This window comes from Penicillium manginii (assembly GCF_028828005.1).
Source record: "Penicillium manginii strain IBT 31320 chromosome Unknown utg000001l:1.0-3466041.0:1.0-3467806.0, whole genome shotgun sequence".
In the NCBI taxonomy this organism is placed as follows: domain Eukaryota; kingdom Fungi; phylum Ascomycota; class Eurotiomycetes; order Eurotiales; family Aspergillaceae; genus Penicillium; species Penicillium manginii.
In genome coordinates this window covers 2,531,223-2,550,711 of record NW_026643102.1, presented here as the reverse complement: position 1 = coordinate 2,550,711, position 19,489 = coordinate 2,531,223, and the positions used below count along the sequence as shown (strand labels likewise).

At 49.6% G+C, this 19,489-nt stretch overlaps 8 protein-coding genes across 8 annotated transcripts; 3 read left to right on the top strand and 5 right to left on the bottom strand.

The window, feature by feature from the left end:
• Positions 1–350: 350 nt before the first annotated feature.
• On the top strand, positions 351–2,781 carry N7533_000924 (uncharacterized protein; the record flags this gene model as incomplete). Its single annotated transcript, XM_057097574.1, has 2 exons — positions 351–972; positions 1,097–2,781. 2 exons carry the CDS (start codon positions 351–353, stop codon positions 2,779–2,781), a joined length of 2,307 nt encoding a protein of 768 aa, XP_056966067.1.
• Positions 2,782–6,163: 3,382 nt separating this feature from the next.
• N7533_000923 (cytochrome P450) lies at positions 6,164–7,879 on the top strand (the record flags this gene model as incomplete). The annotated part of the gene is made up of 3 exons (XM_057097573.1): positions 6,164–6,345; positions 6,427–6,873; positions 6,952–7,879. 3 exons carry the CDS (start codon positions 6,164–6,166, stop codon positions 7,877–7,879), a joined length of 1,557 nt encoding a protein of 518 aa, XP_056966066.1.
• A 354-nt stretch (positions 7,880–8,233) lies between these two features.
• On the bottom strand, positions 8,234–8,755 carry N7533_000922 (signal recognition particle 14 kDa protein; the record flags this gene model as incomplete). The annotated part of the gene is made up of 2 exons (XM_057097572.1): positions 8,234–8,590; positions 8,729–8,755. The coding sequence occupies 2 exons, from the start codon at positions 8,753–8,755 to the stop codon at positions 8,234–8,236; spliced, it is 384 nt and encodes a 127-aa protein (XP_056966065.1).
• Positions 8,756–8,824: 69 nt separating this feature from the next.
• N7533_000921 (MIF4G domain-containing protein) lies at positions 8,825–11,586 on the top strand (the record flags this gene model as incomplete). The annotated part of the gene is made up of 2 exons (XM_057097571.1): positions 8,825–10,343; positions 10,400–11,586. The coding sequence occupies 2 exons, from the start codon at positions 8,825–8,827 to the stop codon at positions 11,584–11,586; spliced, it is 2,706 nt and encodes a 901-aa protein (XP_056966064.1).
• A 1,509-nt stretch (positions 11,587–13,095) lies between these two features.
• Positions 13,096–14,748, bottom strand: N7533_000920 (uncharacterized protein; the record flags this gene model as incomplete). The annotated part of the gene is made up of 3 exons (XM_057097570.1): positions 13,096–14,335; positions 14,465–14,507; positions 14,559–14,748. 3 exons carry the CDS (start codon positions 14,746–14,748, stop codon positions 13,096–13,098), a joined length of 1,473 nt encoding a protein of 490 aa, XP_056966063.1.
• Positions 14,749–15,178: 430 nt separating this feature from the next.
• Positions 15,179–16,607, bottom strand: N7533_000919 (putative monooxygenase; the record flags this gene model as incomplete). Its single annotated transcript, XM_057097569.1, has 3 exons — positions 15,179–15,580; positions 15,639–16,273; positions 16,361–16,607. The coding sequence occupies 3 exons, from the start codon at positions 16,605–16,607 to the stop codon at positions 15,179–15,181; spliced, it is 1,284 nt and encodes a 427-aa protein (XP_056966062.1).
• A 948-nt stretch (positions 16,608–17,555) lies between these two features.
• N7533_000918 (uncharacterized protein) lies at positions 17,556–18,125 on the bottom strand (the record flags this gene model as incomplete). The annotated part of the gene is made up of 1 exon (XM_057097568.1): positions 17,556–18,125. One exon carries the CDS (start codon positions 18,123–18,125, stop codon positions 17,556–17,558), a length of 570 nt encoding a protein of 189 aa, XP_056966061.1.
• A 661-nt stretch (positions 18,126–18,786) lies between these two features.
• On the bottom strand, positions 18,787–19,119 carry N7533_000917 (uncharacterized protein; the record flags this gene model as incomplete). The annotated part of the gene is made up of 1 exon (XM_057097567.1): positions 18,787–19,119. One exon carries the CDS (start codon positions 19,117–19,119, stop codon positions 18,787–18,789), a length of 333 nt encoding a protein of 110 aa, XP_056966060.1.
• Between the last annotated feature and the right edge of the window lie 370 nt (positions 19,120–19,489).

Sequence of the window (19,489 nt, the reverse complement as noted above, 5' to 3'; positions counted from 1 at the left end):
AGCGAACAGCGTGACTTCTTTCCTTGTTTCAGGCGCCATTGAAAACATCATCATGTGACCTGGGAATCTGCAAAGTCACATGACTGTCAATGTCGGCCTGAGGGAGAAATCGCAATCACCAATCACATGTTCTAAATCACATGTTCCCCGCAGGCTTGCAGCAAAAGCATTTCCATTGGGGAACGAACCTGGGGGGGGCCACTTGCGATAAGCTGTCGCAGTCGCAGCCGCAGCCTCAACTTCAACTTGCCCCCTGCTGCTGCATCCTCAAATCACAACGGCGCGCCATGCATCGCAAGTGATTTTCAATCCTCATGCCCCTATAAATAACCCGCCAAAACCTGCTGGCGATGATGTCCGAGTCTCTGCGCGATCCCGTGGGTCAAACGCCAACCATCCGCCGGTCTTTCACTCTCCCAACGAAGTTAAACCCACTGTCGCAACGTGGTTCGGCGCCGCCAACAAAACTATCGGAAAACGTCATCTTCTATCATCCCTCCGCGAAGATCGTTCATTTTGCGCCCAGAGCCCTCGCCCCGATTCCCTCCAGTTCCGCCCCCTCCGATTTCGACTACCCCGTTGATACTATTGAATCACTGCCATGGCGCTCGGCGACTGAACGAACGGTCGCAACAGCACCGCTTCGCCTCGAACGCGTTCATGGCTTGACCGCGTTCTTGAAGTGTGGGAATGTCGTGCACGCGATCTTGAAGAACTCCCAGTGTTGGTGTGTCGACGGCGTGTCCAAGTTCGTGTTGCGCATTCGCCCTCTCACCTACTATCGCATCGAAATACCACACGAGACAGAAGAGGATAAGGGGTTAGTTGGGGATTTGAAAATCGCGCTACCAACCGTTCTTCGGTATGAAGTAACGCCCTGTCCTTTCAAGCGCGCTTTCACCGTGGAACTACCCGAGGATGCGATGGCACCGCGGCGCAAAAGGGCCTGGCGACCAAAAGAACGAAATGATAGTCTGTATCCTGCCTCAGGGAGCAGTCAGGGGGGGCTCGCCCTCCGAAACCCGATCGGAATGGCTAGACTCCGCTAGTACCGGAGAGGATACGGATGGAGGCGCAACGGACGACTGTGCTTTAGTCCCCCAGAAAAGTAACAGCTCGACATCGGATGCTGTTCCGATCACTGACCAGCCGCCGTCACCCCTCGACAGCATCGAATTTCCGTCCCCACCGAAGCCTCTAAGACGATCGGCTACCGAAACTCCCCAGACGTTCACCACCCTTCTCGCCAAATTCGACGCTGCTCCGGTTCTCGAGGAATGTGAAACTTCGGAAGCCACGCCCATGGGACACGAGAAGGCAGACACCGTGGGTCAGACTGGGCCTACTTCCATCCCAGAGGTTAAGGTTGAGCTCGCTCCTCAGCCCGCCATCGATTCTCAGCTTAACACAGGTGCGGCTAAACAAGCATTCATTTCTGCGCCTGAAACACAAAGTGTGGCAGAATCTATTGCACAGTTGGAACTCACTGCAAGCACTGCCACTACTGAGCTGCCGCATAGCGCCGTACCAGAACCTCAGGCAACGCCTACGGCTGCCTCGGAACCCGAGGCCAAAGAGGAGCCTGAGGTCAAGAAGGAGGCCGGAATTCAGACAACAGCCAAAGATGAGCCCGAACTAGAAGTAAATCACACCGAGGTATCGGCTCCTGCGCTGGAGCAACCCGAAGCTCTTAGTGCCGACCCAAAGCACGATGAAGCCCCTACGACCGTTGCAGCACCCACTCTGCTTGAGAGGGAGACTCCTAAAATGTCGCCTGTCGCCCTTGGCTTCGATGGGAAGCAGAGCATATCCAAATCGCCTTTAGAACCTGATACTGCGCATACGTCTATGACTGCTCCTATAATGACGCCTGGAGAAACAACCGAAAAAGAGCCCATGCAGGTTCTTGGAACGGAAATTGTACCAGAACACGACACTACGCCCGCGTGTGTACCTAGGACTGTTGCAAATGCTGAGCCAATATCCATACCCATTTTCGAACAAGAGCCAGAAATAGACACCGACCCCGATCATGACAGCTCATTCTCATCAACACCGGAGTCTTTCCATTCAGCAGACCCAGAGTCACCATCTGATTCTGTTTCAACGCATACGCCCTCGATGGACATGCAATTGCCGGAAATTCATCATCGCAAGCAGGAAAATGACACCCTCACACATCACAAGGGGACGCTGTCCAATCCAGTCACACATGGCTTTGCACCACAGGTCGATGGCTCTTCAAGCAGAAATTCCCCTCCTGCCGCCGATACTCTCGTTCTGAAGCCGGGTCCCCTGGCTACAATATCTTCTCCACGTAACGACCCGCCGAAATCTTCTCTGGCCGTTCCCTCCACCACAAAATCCGCGTCTGCATTCGCTTTAAAGGCGTCACCCCCCACCGACTTCAATCACATGAGCAACGAGTTCCGTCGTCGAGCAAAGGCAACCCGAGAGCGTGATGTCTCCCCGATGCCCCCCTCGTCCGCCCTCTACCAGCCAAAGGCAGGAGACGAGGCTTCATCTTTCATTTCAAAAGCCTTGACCCTTGTGCTGGTACCTCCTGTCGCTCTTTTCATCGTCCTACTGCACGTGGCTGCACGAATTGTGATTAATCCCGCTCTGAACGCGACTCTAGGCGAATCCAGACGAGGATCAACATCATCCGGTAAACATACCGTCACCGAGGATGATTTCAGCTTTCCACTTGATCGTGAATCCTCTTCTGAATACGAGGACGCGCGAATCAACAGGAAGCTGGATCCTTGGGATCTGGACTAGCCCTCCTATTCACCCCCACCCTGTATAATCATTCTTTCTTTTTATTCCCCTGTTTTAATTCTTGATCATATTCCTCCTTTTAATGCCCACCTCTTAGCCATTTTCATGTGACAATATGCTTTATCTTTATGACTTTATTTACTCTGCCCTATGCCTCTTACCCCAACCCTTGCATCTCGGACCGTGACGCGTGAAATGATGGGAATGTGCGGATTCCCAGGATGATTCTGTATTCTAGCGTCGCATTTAATTATCACTCGGAATTACTTCGGCCACCCCATAGCTTTTGTTGAATTACAGTATTGAAATGGAAACAACTATTCCTCTTATACAACGCTTCTTCTGTGTGGTTTCAAGACTCTCCGATTATCATCACAGCTGGATCTGGCAGATACTTTGTAGTTTGTTCCTCTCCAATCTAATTTGACATCGGGATAACCGGACAAGATAAAATAGAAGCCTGGCCTTAGTGTTGCGTAATGAACCCGATGGTTATTACTATTACGCTGATGCCTTAGTCTTCCGCCAGATGGCATTAACTTAGGCATCCACGCCTAGGCATGTACTTAGTATCCTCAGATTATCTTGTGTCGTGGATTTTGGTACCTAGGTAGTAGGTTTGACGCTACTACTACTAGTAGTATAATGACTGACTACCCAAGGGGAGATTTACTAGTACCACTAGGCTCTATACTACTCGCCCGAGCATGACATATGAATCAATGAAAGATTTGGCTAGGCCAAAACAATACATTGCTATTCAGAATAAACCTGATATTCAAACTCTCCCAAGCCATCCAGGCAGCTTGAAGATCCTAGTTTCTTCCATCTCTACTTCTTCTTGTCTCCTCCTTCTCCTCCTCAATCCAATTACTTTGTCTTCCTTCCTCACAGCCCTCTTCTCTGCTTCCTCATCAACGCCGTTTTATCTGTTTCGCCCTTTTCAGTGTTTTCCCTCCCGCAGTACCTCGTCAACTCCTTTGTTAACTTATCAGGGCTAGTACAGTTCCTATTCTATGGTCTTCCTTACTTCCATCAATATGCGTGCGTGTTTTCTTCAAGTTTCCAAATTCAATCCCCTGGCCACTCTGGACAGCCTGACTGGCCGTTCATCTTCCCAGCGATGAAACCACAACGTATTGGATCGGCACTACACACACCTACATCGTTCTTCATATCCCGTCCGTCTGGTGACCAGGATATTGCCCTACGCTTCGCTGGTGGGATACTTCCTACGTATTCCTGATGGTTCACTCGCAGCAAAGGAAGAAGTGGTTACGACTCCGGGGGGAGGGGGTGAGAAATGTGATCAAGGCAATTTCACATCTTCCAAACTCTTTCAAGAGAGGGTTGAGGTGACTCGGGCATGCTGAAGGGGCCTTGACTTTCCCTCGCCAAAGAGTAAGCCCTGGGTTCCTTATTCCATGAAGCCCATGCTAATGTCAATCCCTAGCCAGGGGGGATACTCCCCCCCCATTTTCATGGAGCTTTCACTGCGGACATGCTGGAGGGAATCTCTATTTCCCCCAACCGAAGAGTAAGTTTGCCCCGAGCTTCTTTAGTTCTTGGAAGCCCATGCTAATCTCGATCTCTAGGCCGGGTCTCTGGATGGACACACTTCCAAAATCCCTTCGTGGAATCATTTCCAACTCCTCTTTTTTTCGCTCGCTGAGAAGTAAGACCCTTCTGTTGTCATAGAAAACTTCACAGTACTCCTGTTTCTTATTGGTAGTAAGATTGAGGGGGTTTTGGTACTGGGTGCAGAACTATTGCCTGCCATGGAAGGGCATATGTTCCACAAATGACCAAGCTCACCTTTTCAGTCATGTCACTTGGTTTTCAATTGTGTTTTCTACAGACCCGGAACATTTCAGCGCTTCAGAGACGCCGTTGAGGTATAGTCGCTTCGAGCACCCGCCTTTGTTCACCCGACCTTGTTCATGACGCATGTCCATGATGGAAACGTACTCCCAAGGGCAACATATGGCCTACTGAGGAACTTTTTCAACGACTTTGAAGTCGTCGACATATTCCGGCATGTTATTATCACAGTAGATCTTCCATCCTCCAACTACTAGTAGCATTTGCAGCATGGTATCACTGGTTCCTCGTCAAGGACTTTGAAAACTACTTCAATATTTCCAACGGATTTCCGGGAGTATTCTGGGCACTTTCCCAATCTCAATGCTATTCTAAATTGTGAAATCCACCAACATTGGAATGTCAATGCCATTCCAGGACCTCGACTTCGATTCCAACCGGCCAACCAGCGCTCCCCGATGCTGTCCGTTTGTATGGTTGAAGTATACCGCAAAACAGTCTTACTTTGTCCTTCTCACAAACCCCTTCTCTGCTTCTTTGACAAGGCCCTTTTATTTGGTTTCTTACTTTTGGGTGTCGTCTTATCAGCAGGACCCCGTCCTTTGGTAGCCCATCAAGGCTATTATAGTTCCATATTGTATCTATCCGAAACCAGGCATTCCAAAGCCGTGGAGCCCTCACCGAGTGAGCTTCGATCACAGTGTTTGAAAATACTCCTGTCTTCATTTTGGGTAATTGCTGTAGCTCTGTGACTCATGTTGATGCATGCCAGACTGCAGCATAACCCTCGTGAGCAGCCACTCTTGCCAAGCAAGACCCCACTCATTGGCCATCTGCTTGAAACCATATTTCATGGTCTTTCTTCTTTGCGTAAATCTGCGTACGTGTTTCTTCTGATTTTTCAAACTCATTTCTCAGAGCAATCTGCCCAGTTGGACAGATTTACTAACGGTTTATTCTCACAGCGTCGAAAATCCGACGCATGGAATCATCACTTTAAACAAATTACTCCTTTAAACACAAGACTCAGGCTTGAAAAGAATAATTAATGTACTATTAAAAAAAAGCCCAACGAAACGAAACCGAAGCACACAAGAACATCCGCCAAAGCCACACAAAATGCAATCAATAATGGAAGTAACCTTGGACGAGAAAATCCAGGGTCTCTGCATTAGAGCAGATAAGCGAGGTGGCACGGATCCCATACTAGGTCCTAGGTACATACCTTATGTAAATACTAGGCACTCTCGTAGACAATCCCCCGGTCTCTCCGTGCTCTCCCGTAGCGGGCTCTCTCCACTGTAACTCCGATCTACCAATCAGCGCTTCTGATGGCCCACAAGTGGATAGCCAGTCGTTGTATGCAGAAGTAGTATACCACTAGATTTACTTCGGGATAGCCTCACTTAGTCTTTTCTCGTCGCAATTCTCTTCTCCGGTTTCGCCCTTTTTCGGTGTGCCCTCATAGTGAGTGTTTCTTCACAACAGTTTCAAAGCACATCTCTCACGAAACCTGTGATTTCAAGGCCGTTGGATCCCACACTCGGTCGAAGCAAACATCATGCTTGAAACGACCCATGTCCTCATTCTGGGGGCTGTTGCGGTACTGGGTCTCATAGTATTCCAGAGTCTCAAGCTGCAGCATGACTCCCGTGAACCACCGTTTCTACCGAGCAAAATCCCAGTGATCGGTCATCTTCTCGGGATGATGTTTCAAGGTCTTCCTTACTGGCATAAAACTGCGTACGTGATTCGTTCAAGTTTCGAAGCTGACCCCTCGGGGCAAGATGAATGGATTGACTGACTGACTGTCTACCTTCACAGCAACGAGAATCCGACGTATGAAATCTTCACCTTGAACTTGCTGTTCACAAAAGTCTATCTCGTTTCTTCGACAGAAGTCATTCGTCAGATGCAACGCAATCAGAAGACTCTCACCTTCGACCCTGTCAACAGATTCAGTATCAATGCATTCAGCGGTATTGACAATGAGGAAACGGTGCGCCTCATCTGTAATAAACACGAGGGTGGTTTCGGACTGGGCGCTGAAATGATGCACGCTATGGCCCCGAATCTAATTGGAGACGCGCTGGACAAAATGAACTCGATCATGATGCAAAATGTGAAGACATATCTTGATGAACTTCGAGATACTCCCAACCTGGATCTATATCGATGGGTCCGAAACATGATCACCGTTGCGAGCACTCGAGCAACATATGGTCCATTCAACAACCCTTACAATGACGCCGAAGTCGTCGAGGCCTTCTGGTATGTGTCCGGGTGATGAGGGTGAATATCCCATCTTCCAAAGAAGAAGTGCCATGCTAACAACTTGGACTTTGACAGGGATTTCGAGAACAACTTGCACACCCTACTTCCCAACTTCCTACAATGGCTGACAGCACGCAAGGCCTGGAAGGGGCGCAGAAAAGTGGCTCGCGCTTTCTATGCTTATTACATGAAGCACGGCATCAAAGAAGCATCTTCATTGACTAAAATGCGATACGAAAAGTCAATGAAACAGGGCATGAGCTTGGGAGATTTCACGAAGCTAGAAGCACCTGCGCTATTGGCCTTCGTATCAAGCACCGTGCCAGCAGTATTCTGGGCACTTTTCGAGCTGTTTTCAAACCCGCAGCTTCTGGCTGATTTCCGGTCTGAGATCAAGCTCAACGCACTTTCTATCTCAGAGGACGGCACGCATACAATCGATATCACAGCCATCAGGGACCACTGCCCACTTGCCCTGTCCTTTCTACAAGAAGTACTTCGTTGGCGTACAACTACAATCACGCTGCGCTACATCATCGAGGACACGCTGCTCGGTGATAGGTACCTTCTCAAAAAGGGGGCTTTAGCCTCAATTCCAGCTAGTGCCATCGGCAAACGCCCCAATGTTTGGGGCGGTAGCGCAACGGTGTTCGATCCGCGACGATTCCTGCAGGCCGACCCTTCAAACGCTGCCTCGAAAGAGCCTCGGCGTACCGGCGGATTTACGGCATTCGGCATGGCGCCTGTTATCTGCCCCGGACGCCATTTTGCCAGCACGGAGATCCTGGGCGTTGCGGCCATGATGGCGTTGCGGTATGATATCGATCCTGCTGGCAGTGTCTGGAAAGTTCCCCCAATCAATACGATGGCCATTGCTTCCAGCATGAGTCCCGTGAACGGCGATTTCCCTGTCAACGTAAAGGTACGGGAGGAGTATGAAGGAACCAAGTGGCTGTTCCATTTCGAGGCAGGTCAGGGTCAGTTTTCACTTAATGTGGGATAGTCCATCTTCACCTTCCGCGAGGAAAGACTATCGTCGCTTTCCAATGATGTAGCCAGTGTAACTACACCATACAGAAATGAACGAATTATGAATGAATCAAAAGAAACCAGCTTCAAATGAATCGTTAGGTACATTGGTGCATAGAAAAGTATGTACACCTTGAAAACAAGGTCATAGGGAACCACATCAGATCAAAGGGCTTTTTCTTTTGAATAAGAGCCACCATTAGAACGCCGAGTAAATGCAAGAAAGAGCGAAAGCCACCGCCGGAATGTTAGACTAGGTCAAGTACAAAAACAAACCGCCGTTGGGCGCCATCGTAAAGAGGAAAAGGGGGTATCAATGCAGAAGAACCTAAGCCTTTGCAGCCTTCGCACCGCTCTTGCCTTTCGCCTTACGCTTGCGATCCCGCTTCTTCAGGCCGGTCATGCCTGTCTTGCAGATCTCTGCGTACCGGGTGTAGAAAGCTTCGAGTTGGTCTGCGGGAACGACTGTGGAGAACTTGACTTTGGTAGCCTTTGAGGCCTTGGTCTTGACAACTTTGCCATCTTTCATGGTTCGCGGGGCGCTTGTGTTTCCATCGGTGGCACGGATAAGGATGGAGGGCTGGGTGGTTGTGATATTATCGATGAGAGGTTTCTGGGATAGAGTGACAGAGCCTCGCGATTTTTGTGTGGTCTTTGCGAGAAGATCGGTGAGGGATGAGAAGAACTAGACATATCCAATGTTAGCGATACATGATTAATGGAAGCGGTGCGATAGTCTTGTGTCCGGTTGTGATGAGGAATTGCGGTGTGAAACCGAATTCTCCGGCGATAGGAAATCTCGAAAGTAGGAAGGGAAATTTACCTCATCGGCTTGAAGGTGAGGTGCCATAACGAGATCAATGTGCAGAAGTGCTGGATAGAAAGGAAGTTGGTTAGCTTGAGGCCACTCGCAGTCACGATGGACCCAAGTCTCGTGGGGGTGGGTCACCGCCTGGCAGAAAAAGTGGATCTGCCACCGCCCGATGGACTTTGGAATGGAAAGACTTCAAGACTTGAAGGAAAGACCATTCGGACAACCTCCACAATCATGCCTCGCCCAATGCACAATACTACCTCGCTCCCTCGCGATCTGCGATCGGAGCTGGGAATCAGGGACACTTACGGCGAAAAGAAGCGAAAACAGAATGGTCCCACCTCACGAAAAGAACGCAGACAAGCCGAGCGAACGGAGAAGAAGTCGAGGAGACCACCAGCCCCGCCGGCTCGAAGCCAAAATCAGCGTCCCCAGAAGGAAGACAACAAAAAGGATAGTGGGGACGCATTCGACCTGGTTGAGGATGCACCGAAAGGCAAATCCAAGCCTGCCTCCAAGGCATCCGGGATCAAACAAAAGTCAGCGGCCAAATTGGATAAGATGGAAGACACAGAATCCGACGATAGCGAACCAAACTACCTTGATGAGGATACAGACGAAGAAGAATCCGATAACGCCCAGGAAGAATTTGAAAGTGATTCTGACGATGATATCCACGACCGTGGACATGTTTCATCAAAGGTCCAATCCAAGCTAGATGAGGACGATGCGGAAATCGCAGCTTTGGAAAAGAAGCTGGGTCTCAAAAAGGGTAAAAAATTGCCGAAGTCATTCGCAGAGGACGGATTGGAGGATTTGATGGGTAACTTGGCGGAGGATTCCGAGGACGATAGCAAGAAGCGCAAACGTGAAGCAGACGATTGGTTGCAAAGCAAAAGACAAAAGGCTCAAGAGCGTCAAGCGGCAGCTATTCAAATCGACGAAGGGGGAGACGAAAGTGACAGTGACATGGAGGTGGATCTCGATGATGAGGTGTTTGGCTCAGACGACGACAGTGAATTCGACGGTTTCGACCCCGAGGAAAACGCCCCTCCCAAACAGCGCGAAAACCCATACATTGCGCCTCCAACCAAGAAAGACGTCACACCAGGCCAGAAGTACATTCCACCTTCACTGCGTGCGCGCCAGGACCCTGAAACCGAATCCCTCACGAGGCTCAAGCGACAGGCGCAAGGACACCTGAACAAGCTCTCCGAAGCCAACTTGATCTCTATTCTCGCCGAATTCGAGAAGCTCTACCGTGATTATCCACGTCAGCATGTCACCTCAACGATCATTGATTTGCTGATGGGCTTGATCTGCGAGAGGTCGGTGCTCCAGGACACCTTCCTTGTTCTTCATGCCGGTTTCATTGCTGCTCTGTACAAAATCATGGGTATGGATTTTGGTGCGGAAATCGTGCAAAGGGTTGTCGAGACATTGGATGCCGAAGGCGACGAGGGGAGAGGCTTCGAAGGCAAAGAGGGCATGAACCTCGTCTCTCTTCTTGCCCAACTCTACAACTTCCACGTTATCGGAAGCCCATTGATCTTCGACTACATTCGTCTCTTCCTAGCAGAGATCACAGAGAGCAACACCGAACTACTGCTCAAGGTCATTCGCAGTAAGTATTTCTTCTTGAACAGGCATCCAATATTTTCTTTACTAATACATCCTCAGATTGTGGTCCCCAGCTTCGACAAGACGACCCGTCTGCTCTAAAGGACATTGTCTTGCTCATTCAGCCGGCAGTTGCAAAGGCTGGCGAGTCGAGTTTGTCTGTGCGAACAAAGTTCATGATCGAGACGATTACCGATCTGAAGAACAACCGCGTCAAATCTGGTATCGGAGCCAGCATTACGTCCGAACATATCACCAAAATGCGCAAGATCTTGGGTTCAATGAACAACTCTCGCGTGATCCGCGCGTCCGAGCCTATCAATATTACCCGTTCCGACATTCACGATTCTTCCAAAAAGGGCAAATGGTGGTTGGTTGGCGCAAGCTGGAGAGAAGACCCGCTGGTGTCAGCGCGACAGGAACTGGCTGGTGTCCAAACACGAAACGACACTGCGGTAGATGATGACGACAGCGAAGCTGAGCCTGACCTTGGAGATCTCGCCAAAGCACACCGCATGAATACTGATGTTCGCCGATCGATCTTCGTGGCCATCATGTCTGCAAACGACTTCCAAGATGCGCATGTTCGTCTAATGAAGCTCCGCTTGAAGCGTGCACAAGAATTCGAGATTTCCCGGGTACTAATTCACTGCGCCATGGAAGAGGAGGTACATAACCCTTACTACACCCTTATTTCCCGCCGGCTCTGTGGAGATATGGGTCGACGTATCAAGATGTCCTTCATGTTTGCGTTATGGAACGTCTTCAAGCGGATGGGTGAGCGAGGAGATGATGAAGATGAGGACAACTTTGACCCCGATGATCAGGAGAATGGTGTCAGTATGAAGTCTGTCGTCAACTTGGCTAAGATGTTCGGTATGCTTATTGCCGATGGGAGCCTGATGCTGGGCGTTCTCAAGAATCTCAACTTCGCCTATCTGCAACCTAAGACAAAAACATTTGTCGAGGTTTTGCTCATCAGTGTCATGCAACAATCGCAAAAGACCAAGAAGGCCAATAAGAAGAAGAAGGCCAACAAGGACGCCTCGGAGGAGTCGACCAGAGACGAGGAGTCATTGATGCAGATCTTCCTGCGTGCTCAAGATACACCTCAGATCGCCAAGGGTCTCATCTTCTTCATCCGCAAGGTTGTCGCCAAGAGCGATCTTGTGATTGAGAAAGAAGAGAAGCTGATCCGCTGGGGATGCAATGTCGCTGTGGACGCATTGAAGGCCATCAAGGATTAATGGTTGCATCGGAGAGGTATCTTAACCTGTATTATTTATCTGCATCTAGAATATACCCAGATTATGCACATAATCAAAAAGTTGAACATGTCCCATTCAAGTTATCAAAGTCCTTTGCAATCTTCCAACGTCCGTTGGAGTTGGTATAGTACTAATTAGTACCTGATTAATGCCATGCACCTAGACACTGGCAGCGTCCTTTGAACGTTCCTTTCCAAGGCTCAGATTCAATTTGAAGTTCAAGTTCTGAACGCCGTCCTTTGCTAAATTCCCGAGGCCTCTCAGCGATAATCCTCATACCAACTTGAAGGAGTAGGCACCTCTTCAATTAAATCCCCCTCCTCCCTCGCCATCCTCATTCTCAACAAAACCTCTTCAAACGAAACCCTCGATTCCAAATCCGGGCCACCCAAGTCTTCCAAATGATGCGAACAGCGCGGGCACCCATGTTGTCTGATATACTGCTCCATACTCGTATGAAATGGGATCTTCGGCATGTTATACTTGACAAAGCAGTTCTCGCACCGCCAGCAGAGCATACAGTATAATCCATACCGTCGTCTCTCCTCACAGAGCGAACACAGAATCTGTTCCCGGCCATTTACAACGATTGGCTGTCCTGGTTGATAAATTCTTTTGCGAAAGCCGCAATCGAGACAGACACGGCGATCACATTCTAGACCTCTTTTGCCACGTTTGCCGTTCAGTTGGTTGTCGGCGAAGGTGTGGCCTGGTCGGAGCTTTAGACAGTATTTGCAGCCGAATTTGGTATTGTTTCTGCGATGGTTTTGAAAAATAAAAATATTAGTCAATGACTCGGAACGCAGCTAGTGAGCGTGGACGTGGTTAGAGTCCGAGTCCTTTGGAACTTGAAATACTTCTGCCATGTTTCCACCGCATTCAAAAATGCCATTTTTTGCGCCGACGTTCGGGGCGATTGCACTGGGACTATGCAACGGAGCTGTTTATTCGTTTGCGATAAAGCTAGCGATGAGGGGTAGTCGAGATGTGAGATAATATGCAGCTGGAGTTCAGCTGGGAGGCCAAGGAGGGTCGGTGAAATGGGCGGCACGGCGAGAATGCGAATGCTTCGCTTCTCTAGTACTTCGTGTTTGATATTCAGCATTTTAGCTTTGTCCTTTGCGGGTTGTATAGTTGTTCGTTCGCTTTTCGGGGAGATGTTTTACCTTTAGACCAGTGGAACTTAGAGAAAGGATCGCTGTTCCATGCTGGGTTGTTAGTGGCGGGGTGACGTGTCTGACAACGGAGACAATGCATGTGCTACCTGCATTATCACGGAATCCAAGGCTCTGCCCAGGTGTCCTTGGTAGTACTTGGTAGTACCAGTGCTCTGCGATAGGATAATATCACATGTCAAGCACGCGACAGCCATAGAAATACTTGTATTCCCTGAAATCTTCTAAAGAATATCGGGGTTGATAACTTTGTTATACATAATTGATATTTATTGCCAGAAAAGGAATGATCCGAACTTGAATATGGCCAGCATTAGGCTTCGAGAATATCCCACTCCATAGCGATAAGCCATTCCTTTTTGGAAGAGCTGCCTTCGCCATCTTCAAGGGAAAGTGACCCAGGTACTTCGACTGGACACGACAAAGAGCTCAATTGCTGGAACCCATGAAGCTCGAGATTCCAAGCAAGGCCCTGATGTATACCCAGTAGATCACCTGTCTGTATGGTGACAGCCTGAACGGTATCAGAACGCGAGTCAGTTTCACGCGACGGTGGCTTGGATCGCGGCAGTCCCATTGTCATAATATGGATAATTTCACCTCCACCTCCTTCCGACTGGGATCCATCGACTATCTTCTCGGCTTGGATGAAGGCCAACGGGCCAGAACTACTGAGAACTGCCTGATTGGCATGTATGACACGGACAGCTAGCAGGTACCGCTTTATGTCGCGGTTCTGATTCGGTTGCAGGGCTGGATTCAAAATTGCATCACGCTTCGAACCCATTTCTAGAATCCAGCTGCGAACTTCCGCGGCCATTCCACCCGGTGCATAAACCTCAGCACCCGCGCGAGGTCGACCGCGACGACGCAGTGCGCGTGAGGAAGGAGAGAAAGGGGCCGGTATATCTTGCGCTGCAGCAGAAGGCGATGGAGAGCGGGGAAGGATGAAAGTTGGTTTACGTCTTTCTGGCGGCGAGGCGGGCTGAGAAGCGAATGGTGTCTCGCCTCGGAATGTAGGCTGCGTGTTCGGTGGTTTCTTCATCGAGAGCATAAACCGGGGCTTGCTGCGAAATGGTGTGTTCATCGTACTAGGCGTCGATGTCCCCGGGCCGATGAATTTGCTGCGAGCAGCGGGCGTCCCTTGTAAGGCGATTTCTCGGGGCATTGCACTAACTGTTGGTTGGGGAGCAGGCGAGTCGAGCGAAATCGGCGGTCGCTGACACGGTTCCGGTGATGGCGGAGGCAATGGGTCTTGCTGTCTTGATTTTTGACCTAGTGAAAGCCTTTCACTTGTCTCCAGCCGGCGTCGTTTCTTGCCAACCCTTTCTGGCGCAAAGATTGCGTCGAATTCCGCATCGAAGAGTCCGGGCGTAACGGGTTCACCTGGAGGCGTGCTATTGATAGCATCACCGGCCGGTTCTTCCCTGTCGCGTTCATATTGGAGGTTTCCTTCTTCTGTGTATACATCGTCATTATCGGAGTCTTCAATCACCTCTCGCTGTCGATGAGGTGGGGAAGAGAGGTATGCGACGGAGCCGGGGTTCGGGAAGCTCTGGCAGTTGAAGGCGGGGCATCATTGTCGTCTTCGTCGTCAATTTCGAGCTCATTATATTTCTTCGGAGTCGACTGGGAAAGGAGAAACCGAGGGGAGTTGGAGAATTGAGGGCCGGCGCCCCTACGCGTCGATGGTTGGCGGCGCGATAGGCGAAATGGAGACGGGGTCTAATGAAGGCCGTTAGCCCTGTAAAGCAAAATAGGACGAAATCGACTTACTCCCGGGAACGGCATCTATCCAAATGCAGTTGAGGCTAGGCTCTGTAGCATTGCCTTGCGCCTTGAAGGCAGAGACCGAGGCAGCTTGTGGGTGGAGATGGAGAGAGGAAGAAGGGTTGATGTTGGGGAAAGTTGGAGAACGGCGGGGGCCATCGATCCCGCGGTAGCAACTAACTACATGGCAGTACATAGTTGGTAAATACTTGGATAATCCTTACAATAATTGAGAGTTTTGCATAGAAGTAAAAAATGCAGAATATTTTCCAGTTAATTATTTACAAAATCACAAAAACCGCTACTCAAAATCTTTATCTTCAGTAGAAATAGGAGTAGATATCCCTCTCATAACAATCGTATAGTATCTTCCTGATTCCTCACTTAGGCTATAGTCGTGCCTGAGTACTATCAGTGTTATTCCTAAATTCAATACATTTTAGTAAATTGGATATCTCAGTCCGAATCAGTCCGAATGATATGAAACTTGAATGAACAGTCATGATGTTTTGTTTTGTGCAAATGTCGTAGATATACATGAAGAGTGTATAATTCAAAAAGAATCGAAAAGTGTAAAGCCAAAGACGTCCCAAAAATGCCTCAAAGAAAATAAAAAAAGGAAGCGCTTACAGCTGCGAAAAGTACTCCTCGAAGTTGTCCTCAGCAACCTTGGTGCAGTCGAAGCCATAAATCTCACGCTGGACATCAGCATCGGCCCACTTATCAGGGACAGGACCCTTTCCACCTCCAGAACGAAGAGCAGCGAATTGACGATCACGCTCAGCCTTTGCGGCACCATCACCCAAGTGCAGAGCACGACCGGAGGCGGAAGCCATATCGACCAGAGCCTCAGCGCGGCCCTTACGGACCTTCTCATAGACACGGAGGGCCTTGTTGATAGACTCCGGGGTGGTATCGGGCAGACGAGCGAGAACAACGGCCAGAACAGCACCGTCCTCAATGGCCTGGGCGGCACCCTGGGCAAGATGAGGCAGAGTTGGGTGGCACGCGTCGCCAACCAAGGCAACCTGCTCATGGACCCAGGTAGGGAGGGGGGTCGTGGACGCGTAGCTTCCACTCGCAAACCTCTCCCTCGGGGACGTAGTTCAGCATACGTTGCACCATTGGGCAGAAGTCGGAGAAGACTCCCAGCATTGCACCCTTGTCACCCTTGGTGGTATAGGTGGCGTTGGTTGCAGCAGCAAAGTTGGTGTCGGGTTGGGTGGTGGACAGGTTGTAGATGGTGTTGTTTGAAACGGCGTAGGCGATGATATGACGCTTCTCGCCAATCCAGCGAGTCACGCGGGTGTTATTAATCAGAGCAAGAAGCTCAGGGTCGTCCTTGATCTGGTCCTTGTGGATCATGATTCGGTAGGCGGCTTGGTTGGTATCCTTGACGCCGACATCGACGTTTAAGCGCTTGAGAATCTCCACGCGGGTTTGACTCTTAATACCATCTGCAGAAAGGAGGACATCACACTCGACCTTATACGGCTTTTGAGTCTCATCGCGGGGCACCGCGGTGAACGAAGGCTTGGGGCCGAACGAGTCGACACTCTCTGCAGTAACAGCGAAGTGAAACTTAATGGCAGACTGCTTCAAGCAACCCTGATACAGCCCATCGGCCAGCGATGCGCGGTGACCGACCATATGCTTGTAGCCGTAGGTCTCTTCGATATAATTCAAATCCACATGTGCGAGCTCGTTGTCAGTTGCGCCCTCTGTAATATTTGATTAGACCCGTTGTTTCTTGTTTACCAATGGTATATTGGTATTGTTTTTTTTATTTTGCAATTGATAATGCTCACCTCGGACGGAAGTCTCAGAGATATTCACAGCTTCAGCCTCAATGGGCTTCCATACACCAAGATTGTCCAAGACTCGCGCCATGTTCGGGGCGAGCTGGATGCCGGCACCAACGAAGCCAAGATCGTGCGCGTTTTCATATACATCAATATTCTTGAAACCACGCTGAGCCAAAGCAAGAGCAGTGGTCAAGCCACCCATTCCCGCGCCCAGGATGGCGACTCTCAAATCTTGGGGTGAGGATGCCATTGTGTCGGATATGTGCGGAGGTAAGGTGGTGAGGGGAAGGGGAAGGTTCGGGGGTGATGAGGAGGTTAAAAAAGGAAGAGAAGATCTGAAAGCGTCAGGATGTAGGGGCGAAGAGTGAATCTTTAAATTTTGGAACCCTCGAGCTCTTGTGCCGTCGCATTTAGCGGAGCTGCTTCGATATGACGAGGCCGGGAAAAATCATTGCCGCTCCCACAACCTCCCCACATTTACACATTTCCACCGTGGATCGACCTTGGGGCAGAGCAGCCATCATTGGATTCCTTTCTTTTTGGGTTCTGAAAATTTACCCGCCAATGCTCTAAAGAACAAGCAGCTATTAGAGGATGGAGAAATTATTAGCAATCAGAAACTTGGTGATGCGCATGCCTTTGGTTTATAGATCCATCCAATCACAGCCTCAGAATAACATCCATGGATTAGAATACCAATCCGATACAGTGATGCCATACTGATACAATGCGGGCACACTCACTATCCCTACTATCAGTAAAAACAAATACCCATTTCAATCATGATTTACACACGGGAATCACTCAAAAACCGAATCATTCTTCTATTTCTCTCCACATCATCTTTAGGGACCAGACCGTCCAGCAGCTGGGGAAGCCCCGCTCCCCGACTTCCCCACATCGTCGGAGTCGGATATCTTTGGGCTCGGCGATACGAAACTGCCGATATTTTGCCACATGATCTCGGGTTTAATTGTAGCTCACACCATTGGTTAATACAGTTCGCTGCGTGGAGATACAAGAGAAATGGCCTACTGTAACTACGATGTCCAACTTTAAACCTAAACGGGTTATAAGTTATAGAAAAACAAATCCCATCACGCCTATCTACTCGGTCATCATAATCGTAAGCATTATTAGGATCCACCTGGTTCTCGGTGCTCTCATATCGACAGGAGAACTGTTTTCCCATTTCACTTCACAGTAAATCATCCAAAGAAAAGTCTTGCCGTCGGCAGACATCCGCTCCATCTAGCCCTTCCAGTACAACGCGAAGACATCTCACTACAGCCTGAGGTCGGTTCATTGCAATAGCACAACTAACCCGCGCGGTTTGCATCACAAACCACTTCCGGATAGCACTTGGTAAAGACCGGCGAGCCCCGATGGCCAAACACCAAATCAAGGCACCTGACATGGGAGCCCAACAGTTATCGAGGTCTGTTGGCTGGAGGAGGTCTTTTAAATATGCGATAGCATCAGATAGCCCAGCCACCTCTGCATCTGATATCGCATGATGGGATCGTTCCATGATCATAGTTGCCTGTAGTAAGACGGGTATTCGATTATCATCATGCTGTAGTTGGTCGCTGGGCAGTGTGCTTCCTAGAAAGGGTATTGAATTTTGCCCGGCAAGTCGGCAGCCCAGGCCGGTACCGGTCGCATAATGACCTTTCTGGGTAGATGCAATTACTGATTCGTAGAAGCTGCTCAAAACTGGAATCAATCGACTTAGTTCGTTCCACTCCCCGGGTGACCTGGGCTCCATCCCAAGAGTAAAAAGGGCCACGTCTATAGACGCAGAAGGGGGTAATTCAAGTTGTGCACCGGGGCTAAACTGTGAGGTAAAGGTTCCGTATGGGGGGGATTTCGACAACCCTTTGTAGTTGCTCGATTCTATTTGAAAGGTTAGCTAAAAGGTAACAGGACAAGTCTTATCTATTGGCGAAGAGATTCTTACACAAGTAAACTGCCTTTGATATGTCCTTCAAACCCCAAGTTGTCTATGCCCCCTCGCAAACCTATTAAGTGATGCGTAACTTTCAAGTCATATATGAAAACATCTCTTTGGTCATTTACCATCTGTTTCGTCTTTTTAGTAATTTTCACCGGAAAACCCACCAGGTGGATCTTACATCAAAGAGCAACGTTGCCACTAGAGCTGCAAAAGTGGGCTCACTGCATGCTAGCTCCCGGTCCTCAAGTACCTCACCCAGCAATTTGCGAGTTATCGCACATTGTTGTAAGGTCAGGCTACCAATTTGTCCCTCGGTATTTAAATCATCCCATGCCGATGCATTGAGGATCTTTGTACTCATAAGAGCCGTATGTGAAGTCGCTGCGTATATGACGTGGGAGAAGAACGGGTGGGCCTGTTGACCGTAGAGTACGTATTGGTGCATAACTACCCAAGTCAGTACATAAAGCTCTCATGGAGACGATCCCGTATTGCCGATCACTGCTGAGTACTCACATTTCTGCATCCGTCGGTACCCAGTTGCCGAAGAGGCGAGTGGCGGGGACTTGTGCCTGACTGGGATCTCCGGTATGAGGCTCAGGGCACCACTCTCCGGGGTCGGTGTCCTGAAATCCTGGCTATCGCTGCTGCCATTGCTATGCACTGTGAGTCGATCATTCCCCCGACGAGACCGATGGCGCTCTTTGGCGAGATGCGATCGCACTTGGCTCAGGCGCTTGCCGCGATCTTGCTGCGGGTCTTCAGTGATCACGATAAAGGCGGATCCACCTTTCGCTGGAGCCATCACGGGAGCCCCTGGGAGGCCTGGAAATTCTGGTCCGAATGGAGAAATTGTGCCGGCAGGGTGTACAATATGGATGGAAAAGAGGGGTCACTTTAGACACGAGCTCAAATTGAAACCGGTGGCAATGTTGCGGCGAATCTGACAGCAGCTGTTCAGCCCGACCCACCAACATGATAATATTCGGACTAGTGCATGTTCCTAATAGAGTTAGATCCATCTAAGTGTGCCTTGCCTAATAGAACAAGCCTCATTCTATATCTACATCTTCGGATATGATCGGATACAAGACGGACTTAAAAATATTGATGCTAGTATATGAGGAAGGGAGGAAGGGGGAGAGAACAAGGCGGAATCCCAGGTTTATTTCTTT